Here is a 20,382-nt window from a genome sequence, read left to right as displayed (position 1 = left end):
GGCTTTACATCTGCTTCACACTGAAGTCATGATATCAGAAGGACTGATATATGGTATCTTAGTGTTTTGTATGTAGGTGGCATAAAAAGTCAGTGCAATTCACCAAGGAACAGACTGGAGAAGCAAAGCAGCCTGCTGCAGCTTGATAAGAGGCTGACTTCCTAGAAAAACAAAACATTATTTAAATATGCAGCTTTACCCGCGGCTGTGAGACATTGACTAGCAAATGAAAAGAGAAAAGGGTCTGTCAGTGGCATGACAACTGGCTCACCAGGCGTTAGTCTACGAAACCAGGGTTTCTATGCAAAACTCCATCAAGAAGCCAGCATGCACCTGATCATGCAAATGTGGTTCTTGGTGGGTTTGACGCGTACTGTAGTTCAGACAGGTTGCTAGAACTGAGAAGTGATAAGCTTTGATGACTTTAAAATAAATCCTACCTTGGTAAAGCAGAGCAAATCCCTGGGCCTGGTTGGTGCGGTCTGAGTAGAAGTAGAGTATGACAAAGTCGCCTGTGATGTTCACCAGCTCCCGGGGCGGGCTGCGCCAGTCGAAGCGAGCCACCACCCGGTTGGTGTAGCCGTCCAGGAGTTCCACCATGTCTGTCTGATCAGAAATGTCAAAGAAGGTGAAGTTGAAGAGGATGGCGGAGGATCCAGGGACCTGAACAGTCCAGTAGCAAACACGGCCAGGCGCGTACTTGTCGGGGAAGTCAGGGGAGTAGATGACTCCCGATGGAGAGGTGTAGTTTCCACCACAGGCACCAACACGTGCTGGATGAGAGAGCAGGAAGCAGAGGAGGAAATGGTGATGGTTTCTATGAAGTTAAAAAGCTGATTGTTCAGATTACTATTTATTTTGGCCTCATGAGTACACTGATAACAGACAATCTTTGGGTATCCCAAGTTCATATCAGCCCTGATACGGACTTTACTAAGTGGATCAGGTATGAGCCATGATCTGACTTCTTCCCCATTAAATATCAAATGTAAAGTTCAATGTAATCTTACACTGTAAAGTGTAAATGTACAGTAATGTGGTAGACTATAGGTTTGATTACAAGTGTGGGTAAAGACAGGAGGGGATTACAGAGGAGAACATGAGCCTGACACAACAAAACATCTTCCAACCTCGACACTAAGAGCACCAAGGATCACCACAGACACTGATCACTTTGAATGTGCATCATTTTAAGTTACTTTGGAAAATCTTGAAATTGTTCCTTTTCCAATCATTTATTCCAAAGAGCACAGATTGAAACGATCACAGGGTCAGACCCAGAGCAGGACTAGTAATGCTCACTGTCGAAGACGATGACCCAGCCGTCGCCGCCACAGGGCTGGGTGTGGTCGCCGAAGCAAACGTGGTTACACTCCATGCTAGGAGACTCGCCATGGTCATGCAGGTCCACTTCGTTGCCACAGAAACAGGCATATCCTGACTCCATACCAGCAAGCTGCAAGACACAAAAGGGGTTATGCAAATCATTGCATCAGGAATTCAAAACAAACTTTGCATTTCCCATAATGCAATTCATTATAAATCCATTTGGCATGGGTGATGGCAAGGAAAATATTGAAGACACTGTGATGACTGAGAGAACAAACTTTGTTTGGATCTTCCGGTAAAAATATTCCAAATGGCAAACTTTTCATAAAATGAACAGCTTTGCATGACAATATAATAGGTTTGTAAATACATAACAGTCAAATAAAAGCAGCTTTACAGGTTGTGTTTCTCATATCAACTTTATATGAAATGATGTTAACACAGTTCATTGCATCTTTTTTGACACTGAAGTGACTTGAGTCTGAAGTGTCCTACAGTAATTGCTCTTTCTGTCATGTTTACAAGATGCTGTAATCTGAGTCTGGATAACCTCAACCTCTCATCTCATCAGGAGCCTCCTTTCAAACACACAGCTGCACACACAAATAGCACCTATCTCTCTTTCAAACCCAAACTGTTTGTAAATTTTTCCGGTAGGCGTTGGAGCAGGAATGTGAAACGTCAAAAATCGTCACACATCTTGACCTCGCCACCACTGGCTGCTTGTTTTCAAAAGGGTGATTGTCCTTCGTTCGAAAGGACACCATTGTCCAATATTCAGGCCCTAAATGAACTCACAGAACTGAAGGTACTGCATCATTTCCCACTCTGCGTCTGTTCTCATGGAATAGGAATTTATGGAGCCTCTCCTCCCGCCAAGACGTATCAAGCTACGTCCTTGTTGCATTATTCTATCTGATGAGGTATCGTTAGAGAACTCCAACATGAATACTTCACAGCAACCAAACGATAGATCCCTATCTCACTCATCATGCATGCACTTTGTCAAAAAGTCACATGAGATCCAGTGTTTCACATGCGCATTACAGACAGTGACAGTCCAAGGGTAGGCAGATGATGCCAATCTGCCGCCACATCCGGTAACATCTACTGATTTGAGAAGAGAGGGGGAGCTGTCACTGTCAGTCAGTGCAGACAGAACTGAACCGGATCTGCTGAGACAGAAAATGAACACCTGGCACTGTTTATAGCTGGGACAATGGCATGCCAGACACGAAATGAGAAAAAGGCATTGAAGAGGAGGTGCCCAGTGGGCTAATAACCGTTTATTTCCAGCTGTCAGCCTTGATTGCTGTGATGATTTGTCATCCACTGGTTGGTTTGAAACAGGAAGTTTGATGGCTGAATAAAGAGGGTATAGACTGCACTTGGCATAATGGTGATAACTGTCAGGAAACTGCACATAAATGCAGATGATTTACATAAAAGCCTGGCTATTACAAGAGCTGCAGTTCATGTCTTTTTTTTGAAATGACACAGGCAGTTGACTGGACGCTCATTCATCTAGTGAGAGGAGACATTTGAACCCAACACTATGAGTGCCAGGATAAAAGGCACACAACTTACAGTCCTGTCTTATCTCAGGTTAGGAGTATGTCCTCTTACAAAAAGTGCCAGGTATAATGATGACCATCCCTTCATGGATTTTCTTTTCATTTTATACATTTCTACATGAATTTCAAATCTCACCTTGTATCTCTGCTTCCTACAGAAGCTGATACAGTTCTGGATGGTGAGTTTGTTGGAGGTCTCACTGGTGCCTGACAGGGTGGGTGGGTCACCGCTGTCTTTGAAGCAGCCCAGGTTCCCTGGCACTGTAAAGAGACAAGAAACAGTGGAGAAAAAAAAAAACAATTAGATACACACTACAAGCATTTCCCACACAAGTATCAGGGCTGTCATTTTAATTGGTTGCATCCAGGTTTCTCTCTGGGTAGATTACAGGGACCACAGTTGGTGGCAGAGCTTGATTACAGCATTTATTTGTGTCGTGGCCTCCTTCAAGTTTTATAATCATGTTTGTGAACTTTGCTCCTCATAGACCCGTCCTCTAAGACCACTCTATGGTGACACACTTCAGAAATATTCTGTTTTTGAATGTTTTGGTGTGAACTGCCAACAGGCAAGCCAACTATTTGGCCTCTGAAGAAAGGAGGAGGAGGAGGAGAAGGAGGAGGAGAGAGGGAAAAGAGGCAAAGAGGACAGGGATGTTTGAGTCATTGTGAGAAGGGAGCTGGAATCTAGAAAATGTACCCTGTCAGACATGAGAGCAAGTTGCATCAGGACTTGGGCTATATGTGTGTGTGTGTGTGTGTGTGTGTGTGTGTGTGTGTGTGTGTGTGTGTGTGTGTGTGTGTGCAGAGACTCAGTTTTCACCTTTTAACAAATGTGACGTTAGAGAAAAAAAATCAGCGCTGCAACTTTTTTTTTTTTTTTAAGAACTGTTACTGCTTCTTGGTTTACTCTTCTATCAACAGCTACTGAATATAAAAATGTTTGTTACTGTATGTGTGACCTGGGAATAGATGACACAAATAGGCCAACATTTGCAGATGATCACAGACCAGACAGATATCTGGAAGATGGATGTTGACACCTTTCCAGATCATATTCAAGTCAGAGAAATCAACCTGCCTCCCTTAATCCTCAGCGTATTCATCAAACACTATGCAACCTTTCAAAACTCAGCGCAGTGATTAAACACTCCAAATCCTTTAAATTCAACATAATAGCTCAGGAAGTGGCAACATAGCCTTCAGCAGTCTATTTCCCACTGGTGCTTTGTTTTTCATTGCAATTCAAACAGGCTTACTCTTGTTTCATTTCCATGTTCTGAGGTGAAACAAATTTGACAAACAGAAGTAAATGTACAATTGGAAAGTAATTTCCACTGCAAGTATAAAAAATCTTCCCCCAGAGCTTTTCAGTTTAATTGGAATTGGTGTCATCTGACCATAGGGTACAGAGAGCTCATTAGGACAGGCAGAAAAGAAGAGCAAAGACTTTGTCCAAAATAGCTGTTAATGCTGCTTTGAGGCACAACGAGGTTTCAAAAACCAAAAACATGTGACATAACAAAATGGTCTTGTTCTTTATCGTTAAACCAGCATGAATACAGAGGCCAAAGTATGACTGATGCTTCCTGCTGTAAGTCCAGTGTCTTCTAGTCTCTGCAGTAAACTGAAACAAAACTGAGAATCATCTATTTGATCATAAGTTAGCTGCCACACAGGAGCATGTCCTGTCTATTTGTGTGTACAGTACTTTTCTGACAACAACACTGTTGTGTTCCCTGCCTCTGTTTACTGGCACTGTCCTAAAACTGAATGTCTCTAGAGCTTTTTGGTTGTTGTGTGTCTTCTGTCCTCAAACATTTCAGTGTTGAAAGCTGTCTGATGACAGAAAGTTCCACTAGTGAATAACTGACAGCCAGTTGTTGGCAGTAAGAAACAGAAAATTACTTGATGCATTTTTACAGCCTGTCATAATTTAATTTTGGTATTCTGCAAAAGAAGAAAGAGGGATGGATTAGCAGGCAAGTCAATTTGAATGTTTGTAACGTCTCTGCAAAAGAGCATCATTCACAATTGTCTCCATGAATCAAAGTAAACTTAATAAAGACCACACACGTGCATTGTCTATGGGATGCCAGCTGCTGCCAATGTTAACTTTTTGCCGAGCATGAAAGCTCTGCCTCATGCACAACAGATGCCGCAGATCCCCGTTATTTCTGTAAAAGTGAGGAACAAATGCTTTTGGGGGGAAAGTGTGACATGTTTTAGATTCCATGCAAACTGTTGTCCACAAGAATGCCCACCACCGACAGAGGAGGGGGTGAGACGATGAAATGAAATGAGAGAGAAGAGCAGAGAGAGGGCTGCTCCGTGTGCTTCACCCACGTTTTCTGACCCCCGAGGGCCTTTGGCTGTAGCCATGATTTGCTGCTGGGGGGAAACTGTGTTTGACAGATGACTCAACCAGCAATGAATCACATGTAATATTGTCTGCTCTTCCACAATCACACCAAAGATGTGTGTGGATTAATATTGTTGCTTGAATCATGTAGCAAGGCTCCATAATGCAGACTTATAGAATTATATGAAAGGTTAAAGGTAAATATGACCTCAGTAAGAATGTCTGAGGTACTTCATACTTTTAGGGATCAAACAGGACAGTGCTGTAATAACAGTTTCTTTTTTATCTGTTGCTTCCCTATACACTGGATTAACCCCAGTGAAGTGTGCAAGAGGGGAACAAAGAAGAGAGATAAACACCTGGTTGGGAACCAGCAACCTGCCCCTCTGAGCAAGGCAGGCAGGTGCCGCTTCAACAGAGCTTTGAAACGTGGAGGGGAAAATGCTACAGCAGAGCTCAGCAGCCGATTAAAGGCAGCAGAGCTCTTTTTCCTTTTGCTTTGACAAGACGATTGCAGACTGCAGTCAATTTATCTCTCTTTGTCCTCTCCTCATCCCAGGGACTGTAAAGCCATGGCCGGAACAGCAGGTAGTTGGATCGTATCATATCACGGTGTTGCAGGTTTATATGGAGCTGCACCTTATGCAGAGTGTTTAGAACAAAAAGTATAAAAATGCTGTTTCATGAAACTGCTGAGCAGAGCGTTGTTCATTAAAAACATCTGCTTTGCAGGTGCGACAAGTGCAAATATCTCCACATACAATAAAAGAAAAACACACAAACACATTTAGCACACTTCAAAGCTATGGGTGGAATTAAGATTTTAACAAGCCAGAGGAGAGAAATTGAAGAAACACAAGGTGTATAAATACCCCAGGCAGCTCAGACCAGACCTCTGAGAACCTCAGGAGATCACAGCAGGAATGGGGGGGGGCACTCCCACAAAGTTTTAAAAAACTGAAAAAACAGACACACAGCTCTAAACAGGGCTCGACTGCAGCCAGACTCATCACCACCTGGCAGCCTGCTGCCTCAGCTTGGAAAAGAGAAGTTAGTTAGCCTGCCCACAATGCAACATATTCCAATGCAACCAGGACTCAGCAGGCAGACCATAACAGACACAACAACAATGCCAAGCCAAAACACATCAGAAAGAAAGAGAAAGGGAGAACAGAGGGATGCAGCAAACACCATCTAACATGGACAACAGGCTTTGGCAAGTGCACTTGGAAGAGAGCACATAGAAGCAGGTTGATGAGCTTAGGGGCAAACACATTATTAAGGAAACATAATTACAGTAATAAATTTCTATGACATCTGCAGGGTAAACAGCAACAGATATTCAAGAGAAAGAAATGAAAAACAGAGAATAAGACAGTTAAATGAAGTGTTTTGCTTTTTAATGAGACTGAGTGACTCTCTCTTCAGACTGCTCGCCTGCATCCACCCACCACAGCACGTCACATACTGTCCACTAGCTTCACTTAAGAGATGAGGTAAGACAGGGGGAATATTATGCCTTAAGGAACAATGAACTTTTAACGTCTCTGCTTTACAATCACTGTTAAAACACAAGAGGATTTCAGAAAAGCTTCTCTTGTCTAATGTACAAGAGAAGCCATGATGACACCAAGAAAACAAGTCTGCTGATTTAAAATACATTTAGTGAAGCACCAAAATTAGGGATCAAACATCAATACTTTATTGACTGATGTGAAAACATTATTTGTACATTGGTATAACTTTTCCATTACATTCACTTATATTTTTTTCTCTTCTGTATATTAGATTAATTACACTTTAGTGGTAAATATGTGACTAATGAAAGCATATTTTCCTTCTGTGTATAGGTTCAGTGTTTCAGTGTTGACATTTTGGTCTAATATCACTGACACTGCTGTGAAAACTCAAACATGTAAAAATATTTTACTTTTTATGCCTCATTAGCCTCTTAGGATTTTTGTAGGTGTTACAGATTATTTCCTTCGATTGACATCTGAGATTTCATTTTGATATCAGTGAAAAGGAAAAAGAAAAATCACATCTAGAGGCAAATCTCTAAGTATCTCTGATAAAAGCAAATAAAAAATCCACTGGGATTTTTGGAGGAATAAATAAGCCCTAACATTCATTGTGACTATAATTATCCTTTATGTAACGACACTGCTTCATTTTCAAAAAAAAAAAAAAAAAAAGTCATTACTGCACCCACATTAGAGAAACACTGTTAAAGTCATTTGGTCCAATGAGAAGCTTGACGTTAAAAGCACATTCCTCAATTGCCAAAAGGTTTGAGGAGAGTAATTTAAAAAACAGGTCTCACTCCCACCAACCCATTATTGCAGCGGCTTAACAATTCATATCTGATTCACACACTCACAAACACACACTTCTGCGAATGTGCATTCCCAGGAATTCTAAGTGCAACAAAGCAAGAAAACAACACTTATCACTGTCTGTGTTTATGTGATTTTGTTCTCCATCCAGTTCTCCTTCTCTGCCTTTATTCGTTGTTCTGTCTCCTTTTCATTGTGTCTCTGCCCCATTTATTACCCCCTTTGTAGTACAGTATTCTCAATGCATAAACAAATACAGCTGCTGCATTTCATCAAGCCTGTGATTAGTCTTGTCGACTGCACCACATCTTGCAAGAACAGAAGAAAAACAGGAATATGCCACAAACTGCAGGACGAGCGTTTCTGGAAACTCACTATTGTTTGTAAGGAGGTGGGAGTTGCTATTATGTGTTTCTGTTGGGTTTATGCTTTGCTTTTCTATGGAGATCATAAATTCTCAAGCCTGTAAATGGGAACCGTTTACAGTTAGTGAATAAGGGACTTGTTATTGGACAGAATGAGAGAAGCAATTGTATTTAAGAGACTGACTGCAATGATGGGATGTTTAAAACACGCTGACGAGCAGTGTGACTGTGTGAGTGAGGAAACGAGAGAGAGGGTGAAAGACATCACAGCTTTTTCTATACTGTGTGCATGTTTACTGTGCCTCTGGGTTCTATTTGATCACATTATACATTTCTGTGTGTGTGTGTGGAGACTGACTGAGATGGAGGATCAATGCCCAGTCCATGGCCCTGGAGACTGACTAACCATCTAATTAGAGGGAAGAGGGACAGGCCAGAGCTTTAAATGAATAATTAGTGCCTTCTTAGAGACTGGGCTGAACAATGTAAAGAAGAGATGAAAAATGGCCATCACACCACATCACTCTACCTCCTATGACATACCTGTCCGTCCCCCCCGAGGAGTCCCAGGAGACCTGATACCCCGGTGACTAGATGATGAAAAGATAAGGAGACACTTTGTGACTACCTCAGGCATTAGATAAGCACTGTGGCGCACTTCCATTTATCCTCATTCATTTTCAAAGAGACTGACTTGTCATTTGTCTGCAGGTTCTCCTGTCTAGCTGGATGTTAGGAACAGTGACAAAGTCCATAGGAATTTACCAAAAAGGTTTACCACATATAGACAATGCAGCTTTAAACATCCAGATTCTTTTACTGCCTCTCACTGGTTTAAATTTATTCATTTGAATTTGTCCCAAGAATTAAAACACAACTTTTATTTGATTGTTAAAATGCAAATTGCACTTACAGTACATACTGTAAATGTCAAGGTAAAAGTGTATCATCACTCACACATCATTGTAGGGAGACAGCTGCTACAGGTTTGCTTTGACACAATGGAAAGAAAAACCAAAAAACTTTGTTCCAGGAACTGTTTGAGCCAATTCATGGTGTAGTTAATGCAAGACTAGTATATACCAGCAATGTAGCTGCAATAAGCATTTACACCTCAACAGAAAAGTAAAGAAACATGTTAAACAGGTGTCTGACTGTTTTCTTAATCAGCGCTGGAACTAAACATGTAGGCTTAACATTTTACTCTGAGGAGGAGCCAAGAGAAAAAGGCCTTTTTATTAAATTAATGAGCTCCGTAAATTTCACCTCATCTGGCCATTACACAATTCCAAACTGCATCTTGTGCGCACAGCCACATGTTGGTTTGAGGGCAGTGAAGTGTTTCAATCAGAAACACCAAAATCATTAGATGTCCAACTCTGCAGACCATGAATAGTCACAGCTTGGTTTATGACATTTTGAAGACATATTCAAGATCCCCACAGGATGACAGACACCTGAAATATTTCACAGCTATAGATGGACTGTCATGAAATTTGGTGCACACATATTTGTCACACACAGGATAAACTACAAAAACTTTTTGTTTATTCCCAGACTTGTCATTCAATTCTGTTGTACTTTATATTTAAAGCAAATGTTTGCATTCTAAATTGCTAAACTAAGATGACACCCATGATAAATGTAATAATTAAACATCAGCATGTTAGCAGTGTTACTGTGAGCGTATTAGCATGCCTTTTTTAACATTTGGCCAAAGGCATAGCTGAGACTAATTACAGCCCCAGAGAGCTGCTAGCCTCAGCCTTGGTTCATCACTGTCTTATTTTCCACAATTAAAAATTATATAGAGTATGTTAACACAGTTTAATTAAATTAAGCTAAAAATAATGAAAACAAAACACAACAAACACCACATGCATTGTGAGCTCAAACTACACTAGCTGAACAACAGTAATAAAACTACATTTATTGGACCTGTGCAGAGCTATGCTAATCTACATTTGGCTGCGAGCCCTGATTCCTGAGCGCTAAATTGGTTGATCTGCTATACATCTCCTCCTCTTTCTCAAGACAAACACTAAACAATGGCCACCTACTTGTTCTCATTAGCAAACATTCTACACAACCAGCTCTCCTTGTAATCAATAGCTTTAATTCCCTAATGGCCCTGGCTGATTTCACCCCAGCCATGCTGAGAGCAAGAAGGAGCCAGACAGAGAGGCTGAGAGATTAAATCTACCTAATGTCTTTTGGCTTGTTTTTGTGACTTTCTACTCTCTAATTTCTGTCTGAGAGTTTCCTCACAGCACTGCAGTCAGGTATTTCCCCTGAGGGCAGGTGTGGGTGGCGCTATGAGGAGGTCAGAGGTCAGAGTAAGAAAACAATAATCATGCTCAAAGCTCTCCCCACCCCCACATCTTGTCAGGTAAGAAAAGGACTAATGCAGGTGAAAGGAGACCTGTCACACTGACAAACTTCAGTGCCACAAAGCCACCTGAAACTAGCACTCACTAAGCCCCAGATACCAGTAAAAATCTGTCTCAGCTCAGGTGTTCTCTGTATGAGTATGATCCTTGTTTTCTCACTATTCAAACTGTAGTCAAATATAGTTATTTCAAAAGCTGTAAAACTTCAATCTTTAAATGTTTTTTTGTGTTTGTAGATTCTGTAAAAAAGTTGACTCAATCCCTTTAAGGAGGATCAGTGGCCAATAAAAAAAATTAGCACAAAAACTTCCATCGTATAGTTGTACAGGTCTACTCACAGAGCACCTGTATTAATTCTATTGAAAAAGGGTTAGCGCATTTGGTTGCAAGAAAATAATGAAGGAAGATAAGTTTTTAATTTATGAGTCTGAGGCAGTGAGGCCAGAAAGCTAATTGCTGACACTGGTTGCATGTGGGCGCAGACACGCACATGTACCCTACTTCTATTTTTGTCCTCATGAGAAGCCTCATTTACTACATTCATTAGTTTGCACTGAAAATACTGTAGCTCAAGAGGAGCCACACGACAAGCCTCTTAGCTTTTTGGGTTTGCTAGATTGTGTGTTGAATTTTTTTTCTCTTAAGATCTCACAATCAAAACTTAACCCTCAGCAAAACACGACTGACCTTCAGCCAACCTCAGTTCTCAAATCTTTACCTGCAGGTCAGAAAGTTCTTAAAGACGTTCAGAATGGCCAAAATGAGCTTACTCTACAAAAATGTGTCTCTGACTGTCAAAACAGGAAGAAACACACACAGGAGCACACAGACACACACCCTTCACCACTCAGGGATGCCTGAACCTGCCTCAGTATGCTGGTTGGGAGGGTTGATTGTGGTGAAAGTTGGTACAAGACCACCTAGGGGAAATATTCTGCCTCTGAAAACAATGACAGAGATAAATACTGCAATAACAGAACCTGAAAGCAACAGCCAGGCAACCACAACAGCCACGAGGCAGGGCTGTGGTGCTTCAGTCTGGGCTCCGCTTCCAGACCACATGTCCGACATGTTCGACTTGTCTCGGCCTCTTGCTTATTTCACAATTCAACCAGACATTCAGCCGTTTGAATTTTCCTGATCCACATACTTTCATTTTCTTCACAGTACTGTAATTTAAGAGCATAATTAAAGTTATTACATCTGTAATTCTTCATCATATTTATTATGCCTTTTCATCTTTAAGAGACTCATAAATCAATACTCTTGATTGATTTTGCTCCGGTGCTGGCAGTCTCTGGTGTTTGATCTTGATTTGCTCTGACACCTCTTAGACCTGTTATTGTTTTCAGCTGCATCAGGCATGGAACTGGGAATGATCAGGACTTAGCTAACACAGACCTGATTACTGCAGGAAAAATGACTCAATCAAAAGTAAATTAACAACAATTTTCATAATCGATTAATTATTTACATCCTTCCTGAAAAATGCGTTCCAGGAATTTAGTGGCTCTAGAAGAAATTATTTAGGCCTGGGAACTTGTGACTAAAGGAATAAACAACTGCCCAGCGCATAGACTGGGATGATAGTTTAGCTGGTGTTTGGACATGCCAAAGTTCGATTGTTGGTCAGGGGAACACAAATCGCATGGCATTTATCCAACAGCTTTTCAAGCATTTCCATCAGCCACATATGTCGACACGCTGCTGGTGCTAACTAACATGAATGCACCAAATTACATGGCAATTCATCCAAAAGTCATGGAGACATTTAACTAAGCATCAAAAATGCCAACCTCATGATGGCACAAGTGATCATCAGAGTCAACACCGAGCAGCATTCACTGTCATCTGATATCATCCAGCAATACTTTAATGACAGCTGTGCTACCTGGAATGTTGTCATATTTCATATTTCATAGAACTATGAATGTATCGGCCTGGGAAGAGAGAATCAGCATTTACCGACTATGTGGGAGCCTAAGTTAATAAATAAAATAATATTTTATATATAAAAAAATTTAAATTTTAAATTTTTAAATTTTATATATATAAAAAGTTTATATATAAAGATTTGTTTGAGACCCTGAGCAGTGGATAGCTCCGTTTCATCCCGAAACACTGACACAAAAAGACAGATTCATTCATTAGTACTTTGAGGTTGACTCAGGTGTCCCACAACTTCAAAGTGGCACTTAGCAGCTTCATAAATCACTCTTAATGAAGGTAATATGTCATCACTGCATATTTTCCACAACGTTCTGTAATTAAAAACCTTGGGTCAAACACATAGCTAAATTGTTTTAATCTCTTCAGGGTGCGGCTGGTTAGCTTGCCAGATGAACGTGGAGCCTCTGGCATTCAGACTATTGTTCCACGGTGACAAAGTTAATCAGACATTCCCTCCATTGTTCAAAGAGAATAAAGTATAGTCTAAGTCAGGTTTTTAAGCTCTGTATCAAGCTGCTTAAATGTTCAGGTGCAAATACACTGACAGCTCTATAACAAGGGAACATCCTAATTAATTGTTACAAAGCAGCTCACAGGAATTAACAAGTCTTTCCACACAGCAGGTGTGGTCAGCCATAATTACAATGTATAAAATACAAATATGTTGTTAACATGCAGAAATATATCACTTTCATTCTGTTTATCTTCATTTTAATTAATTTTGAAAGTCAGAAATGTCAGCACCTGATCCTCTTTATAAAACCCCTGATGCAGTGATTCGGTCTTATTGGATGCACCTTTAAAGCCAGAAAAATGGATGTTGAAAAAGTGGGCGATGGTCCATTTTCCTAAATGCACTGTCCCATTAAAACAGTACCAGAACAGGAGAAAAGCCCTGAGCTGCTGCATGCATCTTTACTGCAGGAAAAAAACAGTGGCACGACAAGTTTTTCCTGGTTATATGCTGTTGAGAGATGAACTTCCAACATACAGATCAAAGCATCTTTGTCTTGGCAAACGCTCGAGGACTTCACCCTGACAGTTTCACTCTGTGTCAATCAAATTCAGCCAGAGCATATCCTCAAGCAAATGCATGTTAGCTTAGAGGAGCCACACCAAAACAAAAGGTCCTCCCAGCTCTTCCACTGTGAGAAAGAAGCATCTGAAAAAAGGAGAAATACTCAAGTCTATTTTCAAGTACTGTATTTTTGTTATCTGCAGATGCTGTGCTTGAAATGTTTTATTAACACTTAACTGAATGGGTTTTAATATATGTTTTATTTAAACATGGGGACATGTACTTTTCAAGGCATTCCAGGAATCATCTGACTTCTGAACTTGTGACCATCCCTAAATATTGGAATTTAGCCAGTCAGTCTAGTTTGGATCTGGTGAATCTAGAGGCTTCATAGTAAATTCCTCACACTTTGTTAAAAATACAGTACACCTCATTGCTAGACCAGTCAGCATGAAAACCTTCTCTGCCTTACACACTAAAACCTGATGTAAATGCATCAGCCTTGAACTTTGTCGCAGTGAAAGAGCCAGAATCATAAAAATGCTCCTTTTTGTTTCACTTGACATTCAGTGTGGTTCAGTACGAGATGAGAAATGTTAGCTTTCAGGATTTGAGGCCAGCCTGCCGCACAGGAACTGGACTTCAATAAATAACACCAGTCACGAGAAAGCTATGCTTATCTAAACATTTGGTGGCATGGGAATGAAAAAGAACTCAGAACCAGCATCATCTTGCAGGACAGCACACACCAAGGACACGTCGCACCGCACAGCAGACAATGTGCCTTGACAGTGTGCCTTTTTGAAATGTTTAGATAATTCCACCACATGAAAACTGCTCCTACAAGGGATTACTAGCATCAACAAATGTTGTGACGTACACTATAATTCACACTGTCAGACTGTGTTTCTGGCCTCATGTGAATTGCCTGGCAGTGCGCACTCCACCAGGGTGTGTCACCCTCACCAGGGTGGCATGACCCCAGATGACAGGGAACCCAGCTGGATAACAGACCGACTGCTGGCAGGCTCCAGGTGTCTCAGTGAATGGCCACCAACTTCCAACCACGCAACATCAAACGTAAGCAAAAGAGTAGACAAAGTGAAGGCACAGACAAAACAAAAGCCAGACGAAATGAAAACAAAGACCACTGTTGCCCTTCCTCTGGCACACCACAGTGTTTTTCAGCCTTTGGTTGCCAGCCACAGACTGAGAACCCTGACACTGAGAGAGCATCAGAATTCTCACTTGGCAGCTGAAGCTTTCAAATGCAGCAGATTGAGAACAGACACCGCCAGAAGGTGAGGCACCACGTGGCGATTGTGGTTTCACAATAGATGAGATGGAGCGTTCATGTCTGAAAGCTCCCTGGTATCACTGCAGGGAGAAACTGTCTCCAATGAACAGGGATGTTTTCGTGACACTGGATGCCTGACTCACACAAAACCTCATCTCCATTTCTTACATTACACGGCTCTATAAGTTTAAATGGCCAGACTGAAAGAGCAATGTTCATGTAAGACAGCATATGATATGGGTGAAGCTCTCAACTGTTGGGCCACATGTCGGAAGGATGGGTTACACGCTGCATAATGCTGGATCCTAGACAAAAACAAAGCTGTAACGGCACATGGCAAACCCATCTGGAACAAAAGCTGGCCTAATTTCACCAACGATAAGGGATGAACCTGGTCCCAGACAGAGACCGTGTGGCCTGCTCTCCTTCAAAATACAAAGGTTTGGGATATCGGCCTAGACACGCTGAACTAAAGGGACAGTTGTCTGAAATAGGTCAGTCAAAAGTCTATTGGGACACACACACAAGTGCCTCTACACATAAAATCGTTCACACAAATGTAGAAACATCAGGGATAAATACATGGAAACACACAGGCCACCCAGCCAAGGGGCATTATTAGACGGGTTAATGGGTCCTGAGCCATTCAAACAGCAGGTTTTAGTCAAGCACGCCACTCAGGCAGGATAATAATGCCATAGCTGGAGGGGTTGGGAGGGTTTGAGGCCTGGTGGTCCACCAGTTTACCTCAAGTTCAAACCCAGGCTGCATTTTATCTTTCAGGCTTTTTAGGTGAGGGGTTTATCTATTGTGGTATAACTAAAAAATTCCTGCACATCAAATGTGAAGGAATGTAAAGTTCAGACAGTGATGAAGAGGAAAAATATGTGTAAAGTCAAGAGAAAAATAGTGGCTGATTACATAAGGAGAGGGAACAATTAAAAAAAGGCAAATAAAATATTTATTTTAGTTGAGCAGAATATTTGAGATTTCTGCAGCAGCCTTCCTTGTAGTTACTAAGTATGGGGTGACACTTTTAGCCCAACCTGCCCTGCAATGTGAAAGCATGAAAAATGAAGCGTGTAGGGATAATTTTTGAAATTTCAGTAAATAGCTAAAAATATATAATTACCTTAGTATTAAGAGGGATAATAGCATCCGCGTGTGTGACAGTTACAAAAACAAAAACACGCTCAAAGCAAATCACTGTATCTAAACCTCTATGACAGGAATTCTGATCTTTGGCTCAAAAACAGCATAGGTTGATTCACCCTCCAAAAGCAGTTATTAAAAAGGTGGAAGGAATTAAAGTAATGGCATTACAGACAGGCAGTTCTTTGTAAAGATGTGCCAAACTGGTAGAGAAGACAAACAGAAGCACAAAATCTCCCAGCTTCCCCCAACAGTCCATCACACATTCATTCAGGAATTACTGGACAGGGACACTCACACCCTTGTGTGAACAACACATATACAAATACGTCCACAAACAGGTAGATGCACGTCAGTCACATCAAAATGCATGTCAAAACAAGCTCTAAAGCCAAAGGCGAAACTTATGAACGCACATACAAAATCACACACGTACAGAGGCAGTGATTGACAGCTCGCATTAAAGTAAGGGCAGGCCTGGGCATGGCATGAAAAGGGGTGACGGGAGGCAATTAGAGGCATTTTTTAGATGCTAATAGCTCTGTACAAGCCATGCACTATATAAAAGCTATTCATAGCAGGCGAGCAGATGAGCACAGCAATAAAATATAGCAAGCCTGTGTGCCCATGATATGGGCCTGAGGACATGGAAGGGCAGAGCAAATAAAGTAAAGAGGAGTAGCAATAATTTCTTACTTTGGCATGTAGGAATGTCGCAGTATCTCCAGTAGATCCCGTCTTCGTGATCTGCAATGTAGCACCAGGGCTGAACATCGCCATCAGGATTCCTGTAGAGACAAAGTTAGACAACTGATAATGTTTAGTTTCTCTTCATTTTGGTTTCTGTTTAAAATTAGCATTACAATTTTTGCAGCTTTTTTTTTTTTTAAAGCAAAAACACCCACTCTACATTTTAGTGCCAACCTGAAACACAAAGCTTTTGGAAAAGACTTACTGTTGCCTGTTATCTAGTGTCACTCATTTGCAATTTCAACATAACCAAACACAGGTGTTAAGCTGCATTTATGTGATTTGAGAAAAAAATGTGATATGGGCGTTTCGGTGCAGCAGTACAGGAGCTGCTGTTTGCCTGACTTGTCTGTCTTATGGATATAGTCTCAGAGGTGTGTTGAAAAAAGAGAGATAGAGGGGTAAGGAAGGGAATACAGAGTGATGGCAGAGATGTGAGCGTAAAAAAAAAAAAAAACAGCACAAAGATCGACTGAAAACTGTGCTGCAGAGGGCTGAATACTCAATAATGTTTCAAAGGAAGATTATCTTGGCTGTGTCAATCATCCCCAGGAGCACCCCTTGGCGCTTGTAGGTTTAGCCGCTTCCTCTGTGCTCTGACCATGCATGTCAGTCATAGGCCAGACCAATGAGTCTTTGATGGGTGGAGGTGGTTGGAGATCAGGTTGGGGGGACTCTTTGTTCTAGGTTAGACACAGACCTGAAAAAGGGATGGCTGATGGGGCGAAGAGTGCAGCTTCTTTTGAACCTCAGCAAGGTACTTTTAACGATCATTATAAGGCTGACAGGGTCCTCTGTGCTTTTGCTTTCTAGTTTCACTTACAAAAGTGATGAGCAGTGGGACATAAGTAACTAAAAGTATTGTGCACGCTCCATATTTCCAGGGTTATCATGCATCATTGTGCAACCCTAATGGCAGTTTCTAAATTGCAGATAAATCGAATCAAAGAAGCTACTGTAGCATGCAGCAGGAGCTCATCTTGGTGCTTATTACAGCTCTATTGAAGAATACTGGCAACTCCGTAAATACACTTCCTGTTGACTAAAAAAAGCCTTCCAAGATGACAGGGCTGTTTTTTCTGCCCTGACTGTAATTGCCATAGACCTTTTCTCTTCTTCTTTGACACACCTCATTGTCACATCTTGAAAAAGCCCTGCAGTGCTGCACTATCCCCTTTCGCCTTTTGTGAGCATAGTTGTGAAGGGCGTTTCCATTTCTTTTCTTCTCCTATCAAAAACACTATCCTAAGTTTCCTCCTCTCTTTTCACACTCAGAATGAGTAATTGACAAATATGTTGTTCTAAAGACTTTTTTGGGTTGAATTCATGTTTAAGTGCTTTAAAGTGCTTTCAGTAGCTGGCAAACAGCGGTTGCTTTCTATCTTGCAGACTGTTGGCAGTGTGAACATATGAAGAAATTGCTTTTGTAGTCACATGTTGTATTTATTCGTTGTTCTAGCCTTCTGCCATCAAAACAACTCCAAACTTCTCCCAAACGGAAATTTTCCCATGTCCACAGTAAACCTGCCTTCTTGAGCCCAGATCTGCTTGTTGCTCCACCCAGATGGGAGGTACACACCTGTGTGTTTAGCCGAGAGCTGCTGCTAAAAGTGTTACAAAAGAGCAAAAACTGGGCCCAACCATCAAAACATTTTATATCTCCTTTCTTTCCCTCTCCATTTCTCTTTCATGCCTCTCAATGTGTAATAACCCTATTTGAAATAAGACTCCCAAGAACTCATCTATGGCCAGTTGTGTAATTTACTGCACTTTCCTAATCACCCCCTAAGGAGGCAGACATGAATTACAACCATCAGTGTTAAAAAAACATCCTCAGTAGACCACCCATCCCACCAGCATCTTTGATCATTAAATGATGTGGTGTGCCTCTCTGGAGCTTTCTTCCAGCCCCCGGTCCCGTAACAGCGTTTCATCCCTCAGACTCACACACACACCTGCACACACCCTTTTTAGCAGAAGCATGGGAACATCATCCACATTATCCACAGGGCTGAGCTGAACAAGCCAGCCCACATGACAGAGAAACAGAATCAATCCTGCCCCAAGGTGCCAGTGTGACTGTAAGAGCTTGTGTGTGTGTGTGTGTGTGTGTGTGTGAAGGCAGAGAGGGTGGAACAGACGTTGGAAAGCAGGCAGTCTCAGATTAGCTGAGGTGCTACAGTGCAGATAAGCACAGACTTTGATGGATCCTTTCATTTAACCCGGCAGCACAGAGAAAGACTTTAGTCCCTGTGGAGAAACACTGATAAAAGTTGCTGCCAGTCTGTATATAAAAAAATATATATGTGTACACATCTGAGTTCAGGGGGCTTTAGGGGGATTGCATTCACATCCATGTGCGTCAGAATTGCCCGTTTGGCTCTAAGTAGCAGAGCTTGTTGTAACACTCCCATACCCAGAGGTAGATCACAGAAGATGTTTGGACATTTAACTGGCACAATTACATTGATTGACTCATTTTGCTCAGGGTGAGCCACACATTTTGGTACTGAGCCAATTAAAGCCACATTGTGTTTTGCCTCACAGGCTCCCCGGTTCTGCATTTAAGGCAAAAGTGGCTTACCTCTGAACACTGAGAAAAACAGCTGTTCTTGGCTGGTCTTGTTCAAAAGCTTTCCTTTAATAACCATTTTCCACATACCTTAATCAGGAAATTTACGATCCCCTTTAAAATGCCTGGCACTGTGAAACTGCATTAAACAATGTGTGCAAATGTTGAGAATAACATTCATCCAGTTGCCATTTATGATGTAAACTTTAGGCATGGTCGTAGACCGACTTTAGTTAAACTAGCAGACATGTTTAAAAGAAAGATGAAAGCCAAACCTCCTTTATTTTGTAGAGTTGGAGAGAAGGGAAAGGCGGATTGGGAAGTGGTGGTGAGAGGCTTGTCTGGATTGGGCTTTGAGGTCAACAGCAGATCAGAGTCTGGCAATTTACTGCCTGAGAGAAGACTCTTTAATTGACTTGGATGATTTAGCATGCAAACTGCTGCCTGCTACTGCGCTGCATGAATGCATGCATTGAAGAACAGGGCTTGTTGGTTGTGGGCCAATATGTATAGACTATTGTCTATTGTGCATTGTCTATAAATCTGAGATCATGATGTTTCTGTGTCATGTGATGCTGCTAACCACACCACTACTTTCCATAACTAATGTCTCCAAATGATCAATTCACCTGAATTGCAAACGGCGTCTTTCTCCCCTGTATCTATTGGTATCTAGCTATGAAAATAATTCTGGTTTTATTTGCCCAGCGTTTAAAATATCTGTTTCTGGGATTTTTCCACCACAACACAATAGATGAACTGATGAATAGGATTTCATTCATCATGCTCACAGCTTTCAGAAATTATTCAACAACTGGATCTTTCCAGGCAACCAGGATATTAGATATGGAAAGAGGATGGTGGTAAGCCATTACTGATCACCATAAACAAATTGGGAGGGATTATTTTTGGCAACCATGCTTCTGGAAGTAGCATTTGCAGAGCTTGGATTGGCATGAAACTCCTTAGGTTGAAGCATCAGTGAAAAAAGTTCATTCGGTTTCTTTGAAAAATATCGAAAAAACGTAATGTGATGGTCACGACGTATGAATGCTACTGTACATTATCTGATTTTTTTTAAACCAAATCAGATTTTTTCAGATCAGATTTGGGCCAAGAACATGTTTGGTCCTAGATGTGACACCTGTTCAGTTTCTGGCTGTGTCAGATCAGCTGAGGGGTTTTTGAGGAAACTGCATCGTTTTACTGTCACATAAGTGAAGATGTTTGGATTCTGACTCACGTCACAGTAAAGTCTGTGGATGCGCAGATGCTTTGGACCTCAAT

At 41.4% G+C, this 20,382-nt stretch overlaps 1 protein-coding gene across 2 annotated transcripts in view; it reads right to left on the bottom strand.

Moving 5' to 3' along the window:
- Positions 1-20,382, bottom strand: part of kremen1 (kringle containing transmembrane protein 1) — a 50,461-nt gene that overhangs the window by 7,200 nt on the left and 22,879 nt on the right. For both annotated transcript variants that reach the window (XM_026321939.1, XM_026321940.1), the window contains exons 3-6: positions 16,470-16,561; positions 3,040-3,164; positions 1,303-1,456; positions 441-773 (exon numbers count right to left, since the gene is read on the bottom strand). In XM_026321939.1, the coding sequence (XP_026177724.1) occupies positions 441-773; positions 1,303-1,456; positions 3,040-3,164; positions 16,470-16,561 (704 nt within the window). The remainder of the gene's footprint in view (positions 1-440; positions 774-1,302; positions 1,457-3,039; positions 3,165-16,469; positions 16,562-20,382) is intronic.

This window comes from Mastacembelus armatus, chromosome 9 (assembly GCF_900324485.2).
Source record: "Mastacembelus armatus chromosome 9, fMasArm1.2, whole genome shotgun sequence".
NCBI classification, from domain to species: Eukaryota; Metazoa; Chordata; class Actinopteri; order Synbranchiformes; family Mastacembelidae; genus Mastacembelus; species Mastacembelus armatus.
This window is presented reverse-complemented; position numbering and strand designations above follow the sequence as displayed.